Here is a 25,832-nt window from a genome sequence, read left to right on the forward strand (position 1 = left end):
ACCTGAGTGTTTAAGAACGTGGATGACGGTGTCCTTACCGTGGACCACATCATATCAAATACGGGCCGATACTGCAGCCGGAACTTCAGCTGGAAATGTGGCTCCTGAGGCCACGTGGATGGGTAGGCCCAAGAAACTCGCAGCCGTCTGGGGGCATAAGGGATAGGCTCTGCCGATAGGAACTCAGGGGGATCAGGCTTCACTGCAAGACAAAGACATGAATAATGAAATAAAAATATTAAAATACCACATGATACTTCCATATATCACCTCATACTATGACTTCATATGGTCATATATCACCTCATACTGTGATCATATATCACCTCATACTGTGACTTCATATGGCCATATATCACCTCATACTGTGACTTCATATGGTCATATATCACATCATACTGTGACTTCATATGGTCCTATATCACCTCATACTGTGACTTCATATGGTCATATATCACCTCATACTGTGACTTCATATGGTCCTATATCACCTCATACTGTGACCTCATAGGGTCATATATCACCTCATACTGTGACTTCATATGGTCCTATATCACCTCATACTGTGACTTCACATGGTCATATATCACCTCATACTGTGACTTCACATGGTCATATATCACCTCATACTGTGACTTCATATGGTCATATATCACCTCATACTGTGACTTCATATGGTCATATATCACCTCATACTGTGACGTCATATGGTCATATATCACCTCATACTGTGACGTCATATGGTCATATATCACCTCATACTGTGACGTCATATGGTCATATATCACCTCATACTGTGACTTCATATGGTCCTATATCACCTCATACTGTGACTTCATATGGTCATATATCACCTCATACTGTGACGTCATATGGTCATATATCACCTCATACTGTGACTTCATATGGTCATATATCACCTCATACTGTGACTTCACATGGTCATATATCACCTCATACTGTGACTACATATGGTCATATATCACCTCATACTGTGACTACATATGGTCATATATCACCTCATACTGTGACTTCATATGGTCATATATCACCTCATACTGTGACCTCATATGGTCATATATCACCTCATACTGTGACTTCATAGGGTCATGTGTCACCTCATACTGTGACTTCATATGGTCCTATATCACCTCATACTGTGACTTCATATGGTCATATATCACCTCATACTGTGACGTCATATGGTCATATATCACCTCATACTGTGACTTCACATGGTCATATATCACCTCATACTGTGACTTCATATGGTCCTATATCACCTCATACTGTGACCTCACATGGTCATATATCACCTCATACTGTGACTTCATATGGTCCTATATCACCTCATACTGTGACTTCATATGGTCATATATCACCTCATACTGTGACTTCATATGGTCATATATCACCTCATACTGTGACTTCATATGGTCCTATATCACCTCATACTGTGACTTCATATGGTCATATATCACCTCATACTGTGACCTCATATGGTCATATATCACCTCATACTGTGACTTCATATGGTCATATATCACCTCATACTGTGACTACATATGGTCATATATCACCTCATACTGTGACTTCATATGGTCATATATCACCTCATACTGTGACTTCATATGGTCCTATATCACCTCATACTGTGACTTCATATGGTCATATATCACCTCATACTGTGACTTCATAGGGTCAAATATCACCTCATACTGTGACTTCATATGGTCATATATCACCTCATACTGTGACTTCATATGGTCATATATCACCTCATACTGTGACTTCATATGGTCATATATCACCTCATACTGTGACTTCATATGGTCATATATCACCTCATACTGTGACTTCATAGGGTCAAATATCACCTCATACTGTGACTTCATATGGTCATATATCACCTCATACTGTGACTTCATATGGTCATATATCACCTCATACTGTGACTTCATATGGTCATATATCACCTCATACTGTGATCATATATCACCTCATACTGTGACTTCATATGGCCATATATCACCTCATACTGTGACTTCACATGGTCATATATCACCTCATACTGTGACTTCATATGGTCATATATCACCTCATACTGTGACTTCATATGGTCCTATATCACCTCATACTGTGACTTCATATGGCCATATATCACCTCATACTGTGACTTCATATGGTCCTATATCACCTCATACTGTGACTTCATATGGTCCTATATCACCTCATACTGTGACTTCATATGGTCATATATCACCTCATACTGTGACTTCATATGGTCCTATATCACCTCATACTGTGACTACATATGGTCATATATCACCTCATACTGTGACTTCATATGGTCATATATCACCTCATACTGTGACTTCATATGGTCCTATATCACCTCATACTGTGACTACATATGGTCATATATCACCTCATACTGTGACTTCATATGGTCATATATCACCTCATACTGTGACCTCATATGGTCATATATCACCTCATACTGTGACTTCACATGGTCATATATCACCTCATACTGTGACTTCATATGGTCCTATATCACCTCATACTGTGACTTCATATGGCCATATATCACCTCATACTGTGACTTCATATGGTCCTATATCACCTCATACTGTGACTTCATATGGTCCTATATCACCTCATACTGTGACTTCATAGGGTCATGTGTCACCTCATACTGTGACTTCATATGGTCATATATCACCTCATACTGTGACCTCATATGGTCATATATCACCTCATACTGTGACTTCATATGGTCCTATATCACCTCATACTGTGACTTCATATGGTCATATATCACCTCATACTGTGACCTCATATGGTCATATATCACCTCATACTGTGACTTCACATGGTCCTATATCACCTCATACTGTGACTTCATATGGTCATATATCACCTCATACTGTGACTTCATATGGTCATATATCACCTCATACTGTGACTATATATGGTCATATATCACCTCATACTGTGACTTCATAGGGTCATATATCACCTCATACTGTGACTTCATATGGTCCTATATCACCTCATACTGTGACTACATATGGTCATATATCACCTCATACTGTGACTTCATATGGTCATATATCACCTCATACTGCGACTTCATATGGTCATATATCACCTCATACTGTGACTTCATATGGTCATATATCACCTCATACTGTGACTTCATATGGTCATATATCACCTCATACTGTGACTTCATATGGTCCTATATCACCTCATACTGTGACCTCATAGGGTCATATATCACCTCATACTGTGACTTCATATGGTCATATATCACCTCATACTGTGACTTCATATGGTCATGTATCACCTCATACTGTGACTTCATATGGTCATATATCACCTCATACTGTGACTTCATATGGTCATGTATCACCTCATACTGTGACTTCATATGGTCCTATATCACCTCATACTGTGACCTCACATGGTCATATATCACCTCATACTGCGACTTCATATGGTCATATATCACCTCATACTGTGACTTCATATGGTCATATATCACCTCATACTGTGACTTCATATGGTCATATATCACCTCATACTGTGACTTCATATGGTCCTATATCACCTCATACTGTGACTTCATATGGTCATATATCACCTCATACTGTGACTTCATATGGTCCTATATCACCTCATACTGTGACTTCATATGGTCCTATATCACCTCATACTGTGACTTCATATGGTCCTATATCACCTCATACTGTGACTTCATATGGTCATATATCACCTCATACTGTGACTTCATATGGTCATATATCACCTCATACTGTGACTTCATATGGTCCTATATCACCTCATACTGTGACTTCATATGGTCATATATCACCTCATACTGTGACTTCATATGGTCATATATCACCTCATACTGTGACTTCATATGGTCCTATATCACCTCATACTGTGACTACATATGGTCATATATCACCTCATACTGTGACTTCATATGGTCATATATCACCTCATACTGTGACTTCATATGGTCCTATATCACCTCATACTGTGACGTCATATGGTCCTATATCACCTCATACTGTGACTACATATGGTCATATATCACCTCATACTGTGACTTCATATGGTCATATATCACCTCATACTGTGACTTCATATGGTCCTATATCACCTCATACTGTGACTTCATATGGTCCTATATCACCTCATACTGTGACTTCATATGGTCCTATATCACCTCATACTGTGACTTCATATGGTCCTATATCACCTCATACTGTGACTTCATATGGTCATATATCACCTCATACTGTGACTTCATATGGTCATATATCTCCTCATACTGTGACTTCATATGGTCATATATCACCTCATACTGTGACTTCATATGGTCATATATCACCTCATACTGTGACTACATATGGTCATATATCACCTCATACTGTGACTACATATGGTCATATATCACCTCATACTGTGACTACATATGGCCATATATCACCTCATACTGTGACTTCATATGGTCATATATCACCTCATACTGTGACTTCATATGGTCCTGTATCACCTCATACTGTGACTTCATATGGTCCTATATCACCTCATACTGTGACTACATATGGTCATATATCACCTCATACTGTGACCTCACATGGTCATATATCACCTCATACTGTGACCTCACATGGTCATATATCACCTCATACTGTGACTGATGGAATGGAGCTGATCCCACCAGATCCCGACCAGAAGAGAGATGATTGCTGTTGGGATTGAGGAAGGGAACCCTCTACCATCCATGTCTCCAGGCTGTGGATGCACAGTCATCTCCACAATGTGGGACATGACCACGTATGTGTGGGACACGTATGTGTGGGACACGTATGTGGGGTAATTAGCGAGAGCCGACGGATGGCGTACGCTTTCTGGTTGCGGAGAAGGGGAACGAGTTGGGCGGAAACATCGAATTGACGGGTGAATAGTAGACAACGGAGCCAGATACATCTACAGCAATGAGATACAGATGGAGTCTGATCCGGAGCAGAACGTCCTGGCTCATCGCCCTCGCACATAACCAGACCATGACTGGGCCCCAGGGGCAACCGTGTAATACATTGGAGTCCAAGAGCAAATACTACTACTCCTGTCATCCACTGACATACAGAGCTACAGACAGTATACCGACATATCCAACACACACGGCACAACCATACACTGACCCCTCCACTGCACACTGACCCCTCCACTGCACACTGACCCCTCCACTGCACACTGACCCCTCCACTCCACACTGACCCCTCCGCTCCACACTGACCCCTCCGCTCCACACTGACCCCTCCGCTCCACACTGACCCCTCCGCTCCACACTGACCCCTCCACTCCACACTGACCCCACACTGACCCCTCCACTGCACACTGACCCCACACTGACCCCTCCACTCCACACTGACCCCTCCACTCCACACTGACCCCTCCACTCCACACTGACCCCACACTGACCCCTCCACTGCACACTGACCCCTCCACTGCACACTGACCCCTCCACTGCACACTGACCCCTCCACTCCACACTGACCCCTCCACTCCACACTGACCCCTCCACTCCACACTGACCCCTCCACTCCACACTGACCCCTCCACTCCACACTGACCCCACACTGACCCCTCCACTCAACACTGACCCCTGCACTGCACACTGACCCCACACTGACCCCTCCACTGCACACTGACCCCACACTGACCCCTCCACTGCACACTGACCCCTCCACTGCACACTGACTCCACACTGACCTCCCCTATGTACACTGACCCCTCCACTGCACACTGACCCCACACGACCCCTTCACTGTACACTGACCCCCCCTTTGTACACTGACCCCCCCTCTGCACACTGTCCCCAAGTTGACCACTCCTCCGTACACTGACCCTACACGGAGCCCTCCCCCTGTGTATGGGATATCCTATAGATCGCTCACCTATAGACTGTACATTGAAGTCCAGGATCCGGAAGCTGGAGCCCAGTGGGTTCTCCTCGGTGATGTTCATCTGATAGGACGTCCACAGCTTGGAGTTGAGGACGGAGCAGACGTTAGGACGTCGGTCGTCCTGTAGACAGATCTCCGGGCTGTTCCTGTCCACCCTATAACACAAGCACAACCCAGGTTATCCCAAAAGAAGACCCTCAGCTGCAGTCAAATAAGATGCCTCCCTCCAGCTTGGTCCATCCCGAAGTGGGCCCTGACCTGTGACCCCAGCGGCCGCTCAGTCATATGTATGTGGGCTGCACAGGGGAGCCCATCTTAAAGGGAAACGGGCTACAATAACAGCGCTATATAGACTGTCACTGTCTTTTCCAGCTTTTAAATGGTTAAAAAACTTCCAAAATTACCCCTTTGTTGTGCAGATGCAGAATGAGTCATAGGGGCTTATTTACTAAGGTTCCCACAGCCGCATTTCCATTGTTTTCTGTCTTTTCGGGGATTGCGCCACTGGGACAAGTATTTAGTAGGGGATTGTGTCGCAAGCGATCGGATTTTGGCGCATCGGCACCGGCTTTCATGCAACAGAAATCTGGGGCGGCCATCGGACGATCTGACGGATTCGGACTGGGCGCGGGAATTAACATTAAAATTGTGTCGCAATCCAAACACTTACATGCACCAGGAAGAAGAAGGTGAACTCCGGGGACCTGAGCGGGGAAGCGACACATGCAGGATATCGGGCGCAGGATCTTAGTCACTCCCCGCACAGCGCATTATACACGGACAATGCACTTACATGCACCAGGAAGAAGAAGGTGAACTCCGGGGACCTGAGCGGGGAAGCGACACATGCAGGATATCGGGCACACGATCTTAGTGACTCCCCACACAGCGCATTATACACGGACAATGCACTTACATGCACCAGGAAGAAGAAGGTGAACTCCAGGGACCTGAGCGGGGAAGCGACACATGCAGGATATCGGGGGCAGGATCTTAGTGACTCCCCGCACAGCGCATTATACACGGACAATGCACTTACATACACCAGGAAGAAGAAGGTGAACTCCAGGGACCTGAGCGGGGAAGCGACACATGCAGGATATCGGGGGCAGGATCTTAGTGACTCCCCGCACAGCGCATTATACACGGACAATGCACTTACATGCACCAGGAAGAAGAAGGTGAACTCCAGGGACCTGAGCGGGGAAGCGACACATGCAGGATATCGGGGGCAGGATCTTTGTGACTCCCCACACAGCGCATTATACGCGGACAATGCACTTACATGCACCAGGAAGAAGAAGGTGAACTCCAGGGACCTGAGCGGGGAAGCGACACATGCAGGATATCGGGGGCAGGATCTTAGTGACTCCCCGCACAGCGCATTATACACGGACAATGCACTTACATACACCAGGAAGAAGAAGGTGAACTCCAGGGACCTGAGCGGGGAAGCGACACATGCAGGATATCGGGGGCAGGATCTTAGTGACTCCCCACACAGCGCATTATACGCGGACAATGCACTTACATGCACCAGGAAGAAGAAGGTGAACTCCGGGGACCTGAGCGGGGAAGCGACACATGCAGGATATCGGGTGCAGGATCTTAGTGACTCCCCGCACAGCACATTATACATGGACAATGCACTTACATGCACCAGGAAGAAGAAGGTGAACTCCGGGGACCTGAGCGGGGAAGCGACACATGCAGGATATCGGGCGCACGATCTTAGTGACTCCCCGCACAGCGCATTATACACGGACAATGCACTTACAGTCACCAGGAAGAAGAAGGTGAACTCCGGGGACCTGAGCGGGGAAGCGACACATGCAGGATATCAGGTGCAGGATCTTAGTGACTCTCCGCACAGCGCATTATACACGGACAATGCACTTACATGCACCAGGAAGAAGAAGGTGAACTCCGAGGACCTGAGCGGGGAGGGACACATGCAGGATATCAGGCGCAGGATCTGCATGAATCGTGGCAGATGTGCATTCCAGTCGGACACTCCGGATCGGAGAACTCGCATGGACGGGGAAGTAAATGTGCCCCATAGTATCCAACTGTCAGCAGGACACAGCTATATGTAGTGTCCACACACAGATCAATGACAGCAAGCAGAGATCCTAATAATAGTGCAGACAAGGTGCTGGATGCAAGATGATAGTCACAACCCCTGACCCCCCCCCCCCCAACCCCAACACAGATCTCATCCAGGAGTCTCAGGGTTAATGTGCAACAGAAGAGATTCCATTCACTGACAGATGACATGAGTCATAGAAATATGTCTGCAAGGAAACAAGATTATATCATATTACACCGAGCACAAACACTGCAGATCCCACAGGGGGCAGTATTATAGTAGTTATATTCCTGTACATAGGGGGCAGTATTATAGTAGTTATATTCCTGTACTTAGGGGGCAGTATTATAGTAGTTATATTCTTGTACATAGGGGGCAGTATTATAGTAGTTATATTCCTGTACATAGGGGGCAGTATTATAGTAGTTATATTCCTGTACATAGGGGGCAGTATTATAGTAGTTATATCCCTGTACATAGGGGGCAGTATTATAGTAGTTATATTCCTGTACATAGGGGGCAGTATTATAGTAGTTATATTCTTGTATATAGGGGGCAGTATTATAGTAGTTATATTCCTGTACATAGGGGGCAGTATTATAGTAGTTATATTCCTGTACATAGGGGGCAGTATTATAGTAGTTATATTCCTGTACATAGGGGGCAGTATTATAGTAGTTATATTCCTGTACATAGGGGGCAGTATTATAGTAGTTATATTCCTGTACATAGGGGGCAGTATTATAGTAGTTATATTCCTGTACATAGGGGGCAGTATTATAGTAGTTATATTCTTGTACATAGGGGGCAGTATTATAGTAGTTATATTCCTGTACATAGGGGGTAGTATTATAGTAGTTATATTCCTGTACATAGGGGGCAGTATTATAGTAGTTATATTCCTGTACATAGGGGGCAGTATTATAGTAGTTATATTCCTGTACATAGGGGGCAGTATTATAGTAGTTATATTCTTGTACATAGGGGGCAGTATTATAGTAGTTATATTCCTGTACATAGGGGGCAGTATTATAGTAGTTATATTCTTGTACATAGGGGCAGTATTATAGTAGTTATATTCCTGTACATAGGGGGCAGTATTATAGTAGTTATATTCTTGTACATAGGGGGCAGTATTATAGTAGTTATATTCCTGTACATAGGGGGCAGTATTATAGTAGTTATATTCCTGTACATAGGGGGCAGTATTATAGTAGTTATATTCTTGTACATAGGGGCAGTATTATAGTAGTTATATTCCTGTACATAGGGGGCAGTATTATAGTAGTTATATTCTTGTACATAGGGGGCAGTATTATAGTAGTTATATTCCTGTACATAGGGGGCAGTATTATAGTAGTTATATTCTTGTACATAGGGGGCAGTATTATAGTAGTTATATTCTTGTACATAGGAGGCAGTATTATAGTAGTTATATTCCTGTATATAGGGGCAGTATTATAGTAGTTATATTCCTGTACATAGGGGGCAGTATTATAGTAGTTATATTCCTGTACATAGGGGGCAGTATTATAGTAGTTATAGCCTGTACATAGGGGGCAGTATTATAGTAGTTATATTCTTGTACATAGGAGGCAGTATTATAGTAGTTATATTCCCGTACATAGGAGGCAGTATTATAGTAGTTATATTCCTGTACATAGGGGGCAGTATTATAGTAGTTATATTCCTGTACATAGGAGGCAGTATTATAGTAGTTATATTCCTGTACATAGGGGGCAGTATTATAGTAGTTATATTCCTGTACATAGGAGGCAGTATTATAGTAGTTATATTCTTGTACATAGGGGGCAGTATTATAGTAGTTATATTCTTGTACATAGGGGGCAGTATTATAGTAGTTATATTCTTGTACATAGGGGGCAGTATTATAGTAGTTATATTCTTGTACATAGGGGGCAGTATTATAGTAGTTATATTCCTGTACATAGGGGCAGTATTATAGTAGTTATATTCCTGTACATAGGGGGCAGTATTATAGTAGTTATATTCCTGTACACAGGGGGCAGTATTATAGTAGTTATATTCCTGTACATAGGGGGCAGTATTATAGTAGTTATATTCTTGTACATAGGGGGTAGTATTATAGTAGTTATATTCTTGTACATAGGGGCAGTATTATAGTAGTTATATTCTTGTACATAGGGGGCGGTATTATAGTAGTTATATTCCTGTACATAGGGGGCAGTATTATAGTAGTTATATTCCTGTACATAGGGGCAGTATTATAGTAGTTATATTCCTGTACATAGGGGGCAGTATTATAGTAGTTATATTCCTGTACATAGGGGGCAGTATTATAGTAGTTATATTCCTGTACATAGGGGGCAGTATTATAGTAGTTATATTCCTGTTCATAGGGGGCAGTATTATAGTAGTTATATTCTTGTACATAGGGGGCAGTATTATAGTAGATATATTCTTGTACATAGGGGGCAGTATTATAGTAGTTATATTCTTGTACATAGGGGGCAGTATTATAGGAGTTATATTCCTGTACATAGGGGGCAGTATTATAGTAGTTATATTCCTGTACATAGGGGGCAGTATTATAGTAGTTATATTCCTGTACATAGGGGGCAGTATTATAGTAGTTATATTCCTGTACATAGGGGGCAGTATTATAGTAGTTATATTCTTGTACATAGGGGGCAGTATTATAGTAGTTATATTCCTGTACATAGGGGGCTGTATTATAGTAGTTATATTGTTGTACATAGGGGGCAGTATTATAGTAGTTATAATCTTGTACATAGGGGGCAGTATTATAGTAGTTATATTCTTGTACATAGGGGGCAGTATTATAGTAGTTATATTCCTGTACATAGGGGGCAGTATTATAGTAGTTATAATCTTGTACATAGGGGGCAGTATTATAGTAGTTATATTCTTGTACATAGGGGGCAGTATTATAGTAGTTATATTCTTGTACATAAGGGGCAGTATTATAGTAGTTATATTCCTGTACATAGGGGGCAGTATTATAGTAGTTATATTCCTGTACATAGGGGGCAGTATTATAGTAGTTATATTCTTGTACATAGGGGCAGTATTATAGTAGTTATATCCCTGTACATAGGGGGCAGTATTATAGTAGTTATATTCCTGTACATAGGGGGCAGTATTATAGTAGTTATATTCCTGTACATAGGGGGCAGTATTATAGTAGTTATATTCCTGTACATAGGGGGCAGTATTATAGTAGTTATAATCTTGTACATAGGCGGCAGTATTATAGTAGTTATATTCCTGTACATAGGAGGCAGTATTATAGTAGCTATATTCCTGTACATAGGGGGCAGTATTATAGTAGTTATATTCTTGTACATAGGGGGCAGTATTATAGTAGTTATATTCCTGTACATAGGGGGCAGTATTATAGTAGTTATTTTCCTGTACATAGGGGCAGTATTATAGTAGTTATATTCCTGTACATAGGGGACAGTATTATAGTAGTTATATTCTTGTACATAGAGGGCAGTATTATAGTAGTTATATTCCTGTACATAGGGGCAGTATTATAGTAGTTATATTCCTGTACATAGGGGGCAGTATTATAGTAGTTATATTCCTGTACATAGGGGCAGTATTATAGTAGTTATATTCCTGTACATAGGGGACAGTATTATAGTAGTTATATTCTTGTACATAGGGGGCAGTATTATAGTAGTTATATTCTTGTACATAGGGGGCAGTATTATAGTAGTTATATTCTTGCACATAGGGGGCAGTATTATAGTAGTTATATTCTTGTACATAGGGGGCAGTATTATAGTAGTTATATTCTTGTACATAGGGGGCAGTATTATAGTAGTTATATTCTTGTACATAGGGGGCAGTATTATAGTAGTTATATTCCTGTATATAGGGGGCAGTATTATAGTAGTTATATTCCTGTACATAGAGGGCAGTATTATAGTAGTTATATTCTTGCACATAGGGGGCAGTATTATAGTAGTTATATTCTTGCACATAGGGGGCAGTATTATAATAGGGATGTAATATATGACATGTAATGTATGTGATACAGGTTACATTGATGACATGTTGTCTGTATTATAGGGATCTCGCTCGCGGCTCCGGCTGTCATCAGTCTTGGAAAGCTGTGGCCATTACTCAGGCTGTGACACAATCAGTGCTGGGGGGGGGGGGGGGGGTCGGGGTAATTGTTTGGGGTCCGGGCCTGTAATTATATCTATACTGATCTGACGTGATGAGTCGCAGTGATAGGACTGATGACAGATCTGGGGAGGCTCCTGGAGGCCTTGGGGCTATTTTCGGTGATTGATGCTGTTATCAAGATTAAACAAATGCAGTGATGTGCGGGGGAGGGGAGGTAATTGCTCTCACCGGGGGGCGCTGTACATCTGCCTCATGTCTGATACTCATTGTGAAATACTTGATACATCTGGCATCAGGCGCCATGCGCTGTAGCTGGAGTCTGATACATAGAGAGATCAGATGTATCCGCACAGTCCCTGGGTCAGGCGTACAGGCGCCCCAGGATCAGGGCCCCTCAGGATCAGTACCCCCCAGGATATGAGCTCCTCAGGATCAGGACCCCTCCAGGACCAGGACGCCCCCGGTCCTTCTCCCCCGATAGTCGCCCCCGGTCCTTCTCCCCCGATAGTCGCCCCCGGTCCTTCTCCCCCGATAGTCGCCCCCGGTCCTTCTCCCCCGATAGTCGCCCCCGGTCCTTCTCCCCCGATAGTCGCCCCGGTCCTTCTCCCCCGTTAGTCGCCCCCGGTCCTTCTCCCCCGTTAGTCGCCCCCGGTCCTTCTCCCCCGATAGTCGCCCCCGGTCCTTCTCCCCCGATAGTCGCCCCTGGTCCTTCTCCCCCGATAGTCGCCCCTGGCAGCTGGCAGACAGAGCCGCCTTGTTCTCCGCTCCCCTCACACATGTCCCTTCCCTGAATGTTTTTATTACCCACAATCCCGCGCTCCCTCTGGCATGACATCCCAGTGTTTGCTGACCTGAAGCTGGCAGCCGCCCGGCCCCTAGAAAAATGTAGAAATTACACCACCCCTCCCCCTCCATAGCCGCTGCTGCACACACGGATCTCATTTACTACCACGGCCACGCAGGTCGTTATCCTGCAAGATTTTCCAAAATTATGGAAAAAGATGTCGGACTGAGAGCGCGGCGCGGGTCCAAGGACAGGAAGGCGGTGGATAATAATAATATCTTGGAACACGAGGGATGCGCTGGATTGTCCATCACTGCGGCTTCTGCTCATCACATCCAGCGCTCGGCCTCGACCTCTGACCTTTACCCCTATTAATTTGATGTTCAGCAATACACCTCCACCTATGATCCTGCGCAGCCCTACACATCCCCCCCCAATGAGGTCATCAGCCAATATAATTACCGACATTACGATAATTTCTTGCCATTTCCTGAGCAACTAAAGTCATCAAGAAGCCAAATAAACAGGAAAATATCAGAGAAACACAAGAAATCCTGCTCCATCCCCGACCTCTATCCCCGGCCGGTCACACATATCCTGCTCCATCCCCGACCTCTATCCCCGGCCGGTCACACATATCCTGCTCCATCCCCGACCTCTATCCCTGGCCGGTCTATCCTGCTCCATCCCCAACCTCTATCCCCGGACGGTCACACATATCCTGCTCCATCCCCGACCTCTATCCCTGGCCGGTCACACATATCCTGCTCCATCCCCGACCTCTATCCCTGGCCGGTCACACATATCCTGCTCCATCCCCGACCTCTATCCCCGGCCGGTCACACATATCCTGCTCCATCCCTGACCTCTATCCCTGGCCGGTCAAACATATCCTGCTCCATCCCTGACCTCTATCCCCGGCCGGTCACACATATCCTGCTCCATCCCCGACCTCTATCCCTGGCCGGTCACACATATCCTGCTCCATCCCCGACCTCTATCCCTGGCCGGTCACACATATCCTGCTCCATCCCCGACCTCTATCCCCGGCCGGTCACACATATCCTGCTCCATCCCCGACCTCTATCCCTGGCCGGTCACACATATCCTGCTCCATCCCCGACCTCTATCCCTGGCCGGTCACACATATCCTGCTCCATCCCCGACCTCTATCCCTGGCCGGTCACACATATCCTTCTCCATCCCCGACCTCTATCCCCGGCCGGTCACACCTATCCTGCTCCCTCCCCGACCTCTATCCCCGGCCGGTCACACATATCCTGCTCCATCCCCGACCTCTATCCCTGGCCGGTCACACCTATCCAGCTCCATCCCCGACCTCTATCCCTGGCTGGTCACACATATCATATTCTGCTGCTCCATATAGACCCTTAATGTCCGCAGATAGACCCCCTGGGTAGGGGCAGGTAGAGGGCAGCACATGAATGTCTCTCCTGTGTGTGCAGCGGGAGCCCCTCCGCCCTTCCTGCCCGCACCCCCAGTGATAAGGCGCCAGTGCCAGCAGCAGTCAATGGACGCCTTGTGCACGGCACAGGGGAGAGTTGTGTGTAGGACCAGCAGAGGGAGGACCCCCAGAGACCCTCAATATCACAGGGCATGAACCCCCCGCTGCACCGGATACTTGGAGAGGGGGAGTATAATGCAGGACACATGAGGATACGGGGTCTCAGCCCCCAAAGCCGTGAGCGCAGCGTCTTACCGGTAGGACGCAATGTATCTGGTGGGCAGTAATGTCTCCACACTGGAATTCCAATAGCAGGAAAAGTTGTGATAGTCTGCAGCTCTGCAGGTGACGGAGGGGATGCCAGGGGCGTCTGGAAGAGAGGAGGTCAAAGGTCAGACAGAACAGGAATGAGAGGGGTCATAAAGAGTGATAAAAAGTCACCGGGCCCGGGAAAAATGATACAATGTAACCACAAGAGGAAGAACATGAGGTCACAGCGAAGTGGTCCTATCCTCCAGTCACATCCAGAGCTGCATCCACTATATACACATGTCCTATTCTCCAGTCACATCCAGAGCTGCATCCACTATATACACATGTTCTATTCTCCAGTCACATCCAGAGCTGCATCCACTATATACACATGTCCTATTCTCCAGTCACATCCAGAGCTGCATCCACTATATATACACATGTCCTATCCTCCAGTCACATCCAGAGCTGCATCCACTATATACACATGTCCTATCCTCCAGTCACATCCAGAGCTGCATCCACTATATATACACACATGTCCTATCCTCCAGTCACATCCAGAGCTGCATCCACTATATATACACACACATGTCCTATCCTCCAGTCACATCCAGAGCCGCATCCACTATACATACACACATGTCCTATCCTCCAGTCACATCCAGAGCCGCATCCACTATACATACACACATGTCCTATCCTCCAGTCACATCCAGAGCCGCATCCACTATACATACACATGTCCTATCCTCCAGTCACATCCAGAGCTGCATCCACTATATATACACACACATGTCCTATCCTCCAGTCACATCCAGAGCTGCATCCACTATATACACATGTCCTATCCTCCAGTCACATCCAGAGCTGCATCCACTATATATACACACACATGTCCTATCCTCCAGTCACATCCAGAGCTGCATCCACTATACACACACACATGTCCTATCCTCCAGTCACATCCAGAGCCGCCTCCTCTACAGGCGGGGGTTGTACCTCCTCTACAGGCGGGGGTTGTACCTCCTCTACAGGCGGGGGTTGTACCTCCTCTACAGGCGGGGGGTTGTACCTCCTCTACAGGCGGGGGGTTGTACTTCCTCTACAGGTGGGGGTTGCACCTCCTCTACAGGCGGGGGTTGTACCTCCTCTACAGGCGGGGGTTGTACCTCCTCTACAGGCAGGGGTTGTACCTCCTCTACAGGCAGGGGTTGTACCTCCTCTACAGGCGGGGGTTGTACCTCCTCTACAGGCGGGGGTTGTACCTCCTCTACAGGCGGGGGTTGTACCTCCTCTACAGGCGGGGGTTGTACCTCCTCTACAGGCGGGGGTTGTACCTCCTCTACAGGCGGGGGTTGTACCTCCTCTACAGGCGGGGGTTGTACCTCCTCTACAGGCGGGGGTTGTACCTCCTCTACAGGCGGGGGTTGCACCTCCTCTACAGGCGGGGGTTGTACCTCCTCTACAGGCGGGGGTTGTACCTCCTCTACAGGCGGGGGTTGCACCTCCTCTACAGGCGGGGGTTGTACCTCCTCTACAGGCGGGGGTTGTACCTCCTCTACAGGCGGGGGTTGTACTTCCTCTACAGGCGGGGGTTGTACCTCCTCTACAGGCGGGGGTTGTACCTCCTCTACAGGCGGGGGTTGTACCTCATCTACAGGCGGGGGTTGTACCTCCCTCTACAGGCGGGGGTTGTACTTCCTCTACAGGCGGGGGTTGTACTTCCTCTACAGGCGGGGGAAGTACTCCCTCTACAGGTGGGGGTTGTAGTCCCTCTATAGGTGGGGGTTGTAGTCCCTCTATAGGTGGGGGTTGTAGTCCCTCTATAGGTGGGGGTTGTAGTCCCTCTATAGGCGGGGGTTGTAGTCCCTCTATAGGCAGGGGTTGTACTTCCTATACAGGCGGGGGTTGTACCTCCTCTACAGGCGGGGGTTGTACCTCCTCTACAGGTGGGGGTTGTACTTCCTCTACAGGCGGGGGGTTGTACTTCCTCTACAGGTGGGGGTTGTACCTCCTCTACAGGCGGGGGTTGTACCTCCTCTACAGGCGGGGGGTTGTACTTCCTCTACAGGCGGGGGGTTGTACTTCCTCTACAGGCGGGGGGTTGTACTTCCTCTACAGGCGGGGGGTTGTACTTCCTCTACAGGCGGGGGTTGTACCTCCTCTACAGGCGGGGGTTGTACCTCCTCTACAGGCGGGGGTTGTACTTCCTCTATAGGTGGGGGTTGTACTTCCTCTACAGGCGGGGGTTGTACTTCCTCTATAGGCGGGGGTTGTACCTCCTCTACAGGCGGGGGTTGTACCTCCTCTACAGGCGGGGGTTGTACTTCCTCTATAGGTGGGGGTTGTACTTCCTCTACAGGCGGGGGTTGTACTTCCTCTATAGGTGGGGGTTGTACTTCCTCTACAGGCGGGGGTTGTACTTCCTCTATAGGTGGGGGTTGTACCTCCTCTACAGGCGGGGGTTGTACCTCCTCTACAGGCGGGGGGTTGTACTTCCTCTACAGGCGGGGGGTTGTACCTCCTCTACAGGCGGGGGTTGTACCTCCTCTACAGGCGGGGGTTGTACCTCCTCTACAGGCGGGGGTTGTACTTCCTCTATAGGTGGGGGTTGTACTTCCTCTACAGGCGGGGGGTTGTACCTCCTCTACAGGCGGGGGTTGTACCTCCTCTACAGGCGGGGGTTGTACTTCCTCTACAGGTGGGGGTTGTACCTCCTCTACAGGAGGGGGTTGTACTTCTTCTACAGGTGGGGGTTGTACTTCCTCTACAGGCGGGGGTTGTAGTCCCTCTACAGATGGGGTTTGTACTTCCTCTATAGGTGGGGGTTGTACTTCCTCTATAGGTGGGGGTTGTAGTCCCTCTATAGGTGGGAGGCCACATTATGATTGGAGCCCCCGTCGTCTCCCCCCCCTCCCGATACTCACATCCTACTCTGAGCAGCAGGGTCTGCAGCAGCGCCCCCGAGTGGTCATAGCAGCTGTAGTTCCCAGTGGTGGAGGCTCCTACACGGGGGAGGTCCAGGTCTCCTCGCTCTGTTACAGACCCCCATGTGATGTGTGACGACCCATTATACCTCCAGGAGACCCCCGAACTGCAGGGAGGAAAGAGACACAGGAGGTCATAGGTCATACATTCAGGGTGGTGGTGGGGGGTCTCCGTACACAGAGAGGGGGGGGGGTCTCTGTACACAGAGGGGGGGGGGGGGGGCGGGGTCCCTGTACACGGAGGGGTCACCCTCGCACTTACCTGACATTGGCGCTGCTGCACCTCAGGGTGACGGTGTCCCCGATCCTCCTGTACACGTGACCTGGTGAAGAGACACAGTCATCCCCCGACTCCAAAATACAAGCCCCCCCCCCACCCCCGGTCACATGGCGGTGGTGACATCCGTGGAGCAGAGGATCATCTGTCACCTCCATCACACCGGAGGAACACGACACCCGGGAGGGGGGCCTGGAATATTTATGAGGGGCATCAGGATACAGACATGCGGGGGCAACACACAGGACCCCCAAGACCAGAGGCTGAGATACAAGGAGCTGGGGGGAATATCCCAAGGACCCAGGGAGCAGAGTGATGGGTCCTCACTGTACAGCAGAGGGAATAGATGGGAGTCACACCCCCCCCCCCCGAACCATGCCCAGCCATCCCCTGAACTGTATGGGGGGAGGGGTCCGGCCATCCCCTGCACTGTATGGGGGGAGGGGTCCGGCCATCCCCTGCACTGTATGGGGGGAGGGGTCAGGCCATCCCCTGCACTGTATGGGGGGAGGGGTCAGGCCATCCCCTGAACTGTATGGGGGGAGGGGTCCGGCCATCCCCTGAACTGTATGGGGGGGGGGGGGTCAGGCCATCCCCTGAACTGTATGGGGGGGAAGGGTCAGGCCATCCCCTGAACTGTATGGGGGGAAGGGTCAGGCCATCCCCTGCACTGTATGGGGGAGGGGTCCAGCCATCCCCTGCACTGTATGGGGGGAGGGGTCAGGCCATCCCCTGCACTGTATGGGGGAGGGGTCCAGCCATCCCCTGCACTGTATGGGGGGAGGGGTCCGGCCATCCCCTGCACTGTATGAGGGGGGGGGGGGAGGGGTCAGGCCATCCCCTGCACTGTATGGGGGAGGGGTCCAGCCATCCCCTGCACTGTATGGGGGGAGGGGTCCGGCCATCCCCTGCACTGTATGGGGGGAGGGGTCCAGCCATCCCCTGAACTGTATGGGGGGAAGGGTCAGGCCATCCCCTGAACTGTATGGGGGGGGAAGGGTCAGGCCATCCCCTGAACTGTATGGGGGGAGGGGTCCGGCCATCCCCTGCATTGTATGGGGGGAGGGGTCAGGCCATCCCCTGCACTGTATGGGGGAGGGGGGTCAGGCCATCCCCTGCACTGTATGGGGGGGGAGGGGTCCGGCCATCCCCTGCACTGTATGGGGGGGGGGGGGGGGTCCGGCCATCTCCTGCACTGTATGGGGGGAGGGGTCCGGCCATCCCCTGCACTGTATGGGGGGAAGGGTCAGGCCATCCCCTGCACTGTATGGGGGAGGGGTCCGGCCATCCCCTGCACTGTATGGGGGGAGGGGTCAGGCCATCCCCTGCACTGTATGGGGGGAGGGGTCAGGCCATCCCCTGAACTGTATGGGGGGGGGGGGGGTCAGGCCATCCCCTGAACTGTATGGGGGGAAGGGTCAGGCCATCCCCTGAACTGTATGGGGGGAAGGGTCAGGCCATCCCCTGCACTGTATGGGGGAGGGGTCCAGCCATCCCCTGCACTGTATGGGGGGAGGGGTCAGGCCATCCCCTGCACTGTATGGGGGAGGGGTCCAGCCATCCCCTGCACTGTATGGGGGGAGGGGTCCGGCCATCCCCTGCACTGTATGAGGGGGGGGGGAGGGGTCAGGCCATCCCCTGCACTGTATGGGGGAGGGGTCCAGCCATCCCCTGCACTGTATGGGGGGAGGGGTCCGGCCATCCCCTGCACTGTATGGGGGGAGGGGTCAGGCCATCCCCTGCACTGTATGGGGGGAGGGGTCAGGCCATCCCCTGCACTGTATGGGGGGAGGGGTCCGGCCATCCCCTGCACTGTATGGGGGGAGGGGTCCGGCCATCCCCTGCACTGTATGGGGGGAGGGGTCAGGCCATCCCCTGCACTGTATGGGGGGAGGGGTCCGGCCATCCCCTGCACTGTATGGGGGGAGGGGTCAGGCCATCCCCTGCACTGTATGGGGGGAGGGGTCCGGCCATCCCCTGCACTGTATGGGGGGAGGGGTCCGGCCATCCTCTGCACTGTATGGGGGGAAGGGTCAGGCCATCCCCTGCACTGTATGGGGGAGGGGTCCGGCCATCCCCTGCACTGTATGGGGGGAGGGGTCAGGCCATCCCCTGCACTGTATGGGGGGAGGGGTCAGGCCATCCCCTGCACTGTATGGGGGGAAGGGTCAGGCCATCCCCTGCACTGTATGGGGGGGGGGGGGGGTCAGGCCAACCCCTGCACTGTATGGGGGGAGGGGTCCGGCCATCCCCTGCACTGTATGGGGGGAGGGGTCCGGCCATCCCCTGCACTGTATGGGGGGAGGGGTCCGGCCATCCCCTGCACTGTATGGGGGGAGGGGTCCGGCCATCCCCTGCACTGTATGGGGTGGGGGGGCACCTACCTTCCTCCTTCCATGGCGGTGAAGACAGTGAGATGGAGACGGTGGTCACAGCGAGAAGACACATCACCCGGCTCAGACATTGTGCCAGACTGATCATCTGCAGGAGAAGACAGAGCATCAGAGCATCGCACCTCACAGCCTCCACTCACTGACAGCAAGCAGAGGAGCACACACTAACAATACACTGCACAGGATAGGAGGAGTAGTACTGTACCCATATATACAGGATAGGAGTAGTAGTACTGTGCTGTCCCCATATATACAGGATAGGAGTAGTAGTACTGTGCTGTGCTCATATATACAGGATAGGAGTAGTAGTACTGTGCTGTGCCCATATATACAGGATAGGAGTAGTAGTACTGTGCTGTGCTCATATATACAGGATAGGAGTAGTAGTACTGTGCTGTGCCCATATATACAGGATAGGAGTAGTAGTACTGTGCTGTGCTCATATATACAGGATAGGAGTAGTAGTACTGTGCTGTGCCCATATATATAGGATAGGAGTAGTAATACTATGCTGCGCCCATATATACAGGATAGGAGTAGTAGTACTGTGCTGTGTCCATATATACAGGATAGGAGTAGTAGTACTGTGCTGTGCCCATATATACAAGATAGGAGTAGTAGTACTGTGCTGTGCCCATATATACAGGATAGGAGTAGTAGTACTGTGCTGTGCTCATATATACAGGATAGGCGTAGTAGTACTGTGCTGTGCTCATATATACAGGATAGGAGTAGTAGTACTGTGCTGTGCCCATATATACAGGATAGGAGTAGTAGTACTGTACTGTGCCCATATATACAGGATAGGAGTAGTAGTACTGTGCTGTACCCATATATACAGGATAGGAGTAGTAGTACTGTGCTGTGCCCATATATATACAGGATAGGAGTAGTAGTACTGTGCTGTGTCCATATATACAGGACAGGAGTAGTAGTACTGTGCTGTGCCCATATATACAGGATAGGAGTAGTAGTACTGTGTTGTGCCCATATATACAGGATAGGAGTAGTAGTACTGTGCTGTCCCCATGTATACAGGATAGGAGTAGTAGTACTGTGCTGTGCCCATATATACAGGATAGGAGTAGTAGTACTGTGCCCATATTAATACAGGATAGGAGTAGTAGTACTGTGCTGTGCCCATATATACAGGATAGGAGTAGTAGTACTGTGCTGTGCCCATAAATACAGGATAGGAGTAGTAGTACTGTGCTGTGTCCATATATACAGGATAGGAGTAGTAGTACTGTGCTGTGCCCATATGTACAGGATAGGAGTAGTAGTACTGTACTGTGCCCATATATACAGGATAGGAGGAGTAGTGCTGTGCCTATACAGGATAGGAGTAGTAGTACTGTGCTGTGCCCATATACACAGGATAGGAGTAGTAGTACTGTGCTATACCCATATATACAGGATAGGAGTAGTAGTACTGTGCCCATATATACAGGATAGGAGTAGTAGTACTGTGCTGTGTCCATATATACAGGATAGGAGTAGTAGTACTGTGCTGTGCCCATATATACAGGATAGGAGTAGTAGTACTGTGCTGTGCCCATATATACAGGATAGGAGTAGTAGTACTGTGCTGTGCCCATATATACAGGATAGGAGTAGTAGTACTGTGCTGTGCTCATATATACAGGATAGGAGTAGTAGTACTGTGCTGTGCCCATATATACAGGATAGGAGTAGTAGTACTGTGCTGTGCCCATATATACAGGATAGGAGTAGTAGTACTGTGCTGTGCCCATATATACAGTATAGGAGTAGTAGTACTGTGCTGTGCTCATATATACAGGATAGGAGTAGTAGTACTGTGCTGTGCTCATATATACAGGATAGGAGTAGTAGTAGTACTGTGCTGTGCCCATATATACAGGATAGGAGTAGTAGTACTGTGCTGTGCCCATATATACAGTATAGGAGTAGTAGTACTGTGCTGTGCCCATATATACAGGATAGGAGTAGTAGTACTGTGCTGTGCCCATATATACAGGATAGGAGTAGTAGTACTGTGCTGTGCCCATATATACAGGATAGGAGTAGTAGTACTGTGCTGTGCCCATATATACAGTATAGGAGTAGTAGTACTGTGCTGTGCCCATATATACAGGATAGGAGTAGTAGTACTGTGCTGTGCCCATATATACAGTATAGGAGTAGTAGTACTGTGCTGTGCTCATATATACAGGATAGGAGTAGTAGTACTGTGCTGTGCCCATATATACAGGATAGGAGTAGTAGTATTGTGCTGTGCCCATATATACAAGATAGGAGTAGTAGTACTGTGCTGTGCCCATATATACAGGATAGGAGTAGTAGTACTGTGCTGTGCTCATATATACAGGATAGGAGTAGTAGTACTGTGCTCATATATACAGGATAGGAGTAGTAGGACTGTGCTGTGCCCATATATACAGGATAAGAGTAGTAGTACTGTGCTGTACCCATATATAGAGGATAGGAGTAGTAGTACTGTACCCATATATACAGGATAGGAGTAGTAGTACTGTGCTGTGTCCATATATACAGGATAGGAGTAGTAGTACTGTGCTGTGCCCATATATACAGGATAGGAGTAGTAGTACTGTACTGTGCCCATATATACAGGATAGGAGGAGTAGTGCTGTGCCTATACAGGATAGGAGTAGTAGTACTGTGCTGTGCCCATATACACAGGATAGGAGTAGTAGTACTGTGCTATACCCATATATACAGGATAGGAGTAGTAGTACTGTGCCCATATATACAGGATAGGAGTAGTAGTACTGTGCTGTGTCCATATATACAGGATAGGAGTAGTAGTACTGTGCTGTGCCCATATATACAGGATAGGAGTAGTAGTACTGTGCTGTGCCCATATATACAGGATAGGAGTAGTAGTACTGTGCTGTGCCCATATATACAGGATAGGAGTAGTAGTACTGTGCTGTGCTCATATATACAGGATAGGAGTAGTAGTACTGTGCTGTGCCCATATATACAGGATAGGAGTAGTAGTACTGTGCTGTGCCCATATATACAGGATAGGAGTAGTAGTACTGTGCTGTGTCCATATATACAGGATAGGAGTAGTAGTACTGTGTTGTGCCCATATATACAGGATAGGAGTAGTAGTACTGTGCTGTGCCCATATATACAGGATAGGAGTAGTAGTACTGTGCTGTGCTCATATATACAGGATAGGAGTAGTAGTACTGTGCTCATATATACAGGATAGGAGTAGTAGGACTGTGCTGTGCCCATATATACAGGATAGGAGTAGTAGTACTGTGCTGTACCCATATATAGAGGATAGGAGTAGTAGTACTGTACCCATATATACAGGATAGGAGTTGTAGTACCGTCCTGTGCTGTACCCATATATACAGGATAGGAGTAGTAGTACTGTGCTGTGCCCATATATACAGGATAGGAGTAGTAGTACTGTGCTCATATATACAGGATAGGAGTAGTAGTACTGTGCTGTGCTCATATATACAGGATAGGAGTAGTAGTACTGTGCTGTGCCCATATATACAGGATAGGAGTAGTAGTACTGTGCTGTGTCCATATATACAGGATAGGAGTAGTAGTACTGTGCTGTGCCCATATATACAGGATAGGAGTAGTAGTACTGTGCTGTGCCCATATATACAGGATAGGAGTAGTAGTACTGAGCTGTGCCCATATATACCGGATAGGAGTCATAGTACTGTGCTGTGCCCATATATACAGGATAGGAGTAGTAGTACTGTGCTGTGTCCATATATACAGGATAGGAGTAGTAGTACTGAGCTGTGCCCATATATACCGGATAGGAGTCATAGTACTGTGCTGTGCCCATATATACTGGATAGGAGTAGTAGTACTGTGCTGTGCCCATATATACAGGATAGGAGTAGTAGTACTGTGCTGTGCCCATATATAGAGGATAGGAGTAGTAGTACTGTACCCATATATACAGGATAGGAGTTGTAGTACCGTCCTGTGCTGTACCCATATATACAGGATAGGAGTAGTAGTACTGTGCTCATATATACAGGATAGGAGTAGTAGTACTGTGCTCATATATACAGGATAGGAGTAGTAGTACTGTGCTGTGCCCATATATACAGGATAGGAGTAGTAGTACTGTGCTGTGCCCATATATACAGGATAGGAGTAGTAGTACTGTGCCGTGCCCATATATACAGGATAGGAGTAGTAGTACTGTGCTGTGCCCATATATACATGTAGATCAGAATTCATAGGGACTTTGCGGATTTTTAAAAACGGGGCCGGACATTCCTCACTCTCCGGATACCAAGAAAATATTTTGTCAAACACAAACAATGTTCAGCAGTTGGAGAATAAGCAGAGCCCCGCACAGTACAGGGTGACCTAAGAAGTGATCTCTACAGGACAGGAAGCTTCAGGCTGTTATGGAGAGGGGATCCTGTGTGATCTCTATATAGGTGCTGTGTACATGTGCTTATACTGAGAAGTGATCTCTACAGGACAGGAAGCTTCAGGCTGTTATGTATGGAGGATCCTGTGTTATCTCTATATAGGTGCTGTGTGCATGTCCTTATACTGAGAAGTGATCTCTACAGGACAGGAAGCTTCAGGCTGTTATGTATGGAGGATCCTGTGTGATCTCTATATAGGTGTTATGTGCATGTCCTTATACTGAGAAGTGATCTCTACAGGACAGGAAGCTTCAGGCTGTTATGTATGGAGGATCCTGTGTTATCTCTATATAGGTGCTGTGTGCATGTCCTTATACTGAGAAGTGATCTCTACAGGACAGGAAGCTTCAGGCTGTTATGTGCATGTGCTTATACTGAGAAGTGATCTCTACAGGACAGGAAGCTTCAGCCTGTTATGTATGGAGGATCCTGTGTTATCTCTATATAGGTGCTGTGTGCATGTGCTTATACTGAGAAGTGATCTCTACAGGACAGGAAGCTTCAGGCTGTTATGGAGAGGGGATCCTGTGTTATCTCTATATAGGTGCTGTGTAAATGTGCTTATACTGAGAAGTGATCTCTACAGGACAGGAAGCTTCAGGCTGTTATGTATGGAGGATCCTGTGTGATCTCTATATAGGTGTTATGTGCATGTCCTTATACTGAGAAGTGATCTCTACAGGACAGGAAGCTTCAGGCTGTTATGTATGGAGGATCCTGTGTGATCTCTATATAGGTGTTATGTGCATGTGCTTATACTGAGAAGTGATCTCTACAGGACAGGAAGCTTCAGGCTGTTATGTATGGAGAATCCTGTGTTATCTCTATATAGGTGCTGTGTGCATGTCCTTATACTGAGAAGTGATCTCTACAGGACAGGAAGCTTCAGGCTGTTATGTATGGAGGATCCTGTGTGATCTCTATATAGGTGTTATGTGCATGTGCTTATACTGAGAAGTGATCTCTACAGGACAGGAAGCTTCAGGCTGTTATGTATGGAGAATCCTGTGTTATCT

The 25,832-nt window shown here is 48.0% G+C and overlaps 1 protein-coding gene across 9 annotated transcripts in view; it reads right to left on the bottom strand.

Annotated features, from left to right (window-relative positions):
* Window positions 1-25,832, bottom strand: part of LOC140114164 (interleukin-11 receptor subunit alpha-like) — a 100,755-nt gene that overhangs the window by 6,928 nt on the left and 67,995 nt on the right. For all 9 annotated transcript variants that reach the window (XR_011852734.1, XR_011852733.1, XR_011852732.1 and 6 more), the window contains exons 2-7: window positions 20,375-20,471; window positions 17,976-18,036; window positions 17,654-17,820; window positions 14,727-14,841; window positions 5,982-6,145; window positions 39-202 (exon numbers count right to left, since the gene is read on the bottom strand). Coding sequence is in view for 4 of the 9 variants with exons in the window: in XM_072132687.1 (XP_071988788.1) it covers window positions 39-202; window positions 5,982-6,145; window positions 14,727-14,841; window positions 17,654-17,820; window positions 17,976-18,036; window positions 20,375-20,471 (768 nt within the window). In the remaining 5 variants the exon portion in view is untranslated. The remainder of the gene's footprint in view (window positions 1-38; window positions 203-5,981; window positions 6,146-14,726; window positions 14,842-17,653; window positions 17,821-17,975; window positions 18,037-20,374; window positions 20,472-25,832) is intronic.

This window comes from Engystomops pustulosus, chromosome 1, assembly GCF_040894005.1.
Source record: "Engystomops pustulosus chromosome 1, aEngPut4.maternal, whole genome shotgun sequence".
Taxonomy (NCBI): Eukaryota; Metazoa; Chordata; class Amphibia; order Anura; family Leptodactylidae; genus Engystomops; species Engystomops pustulosus.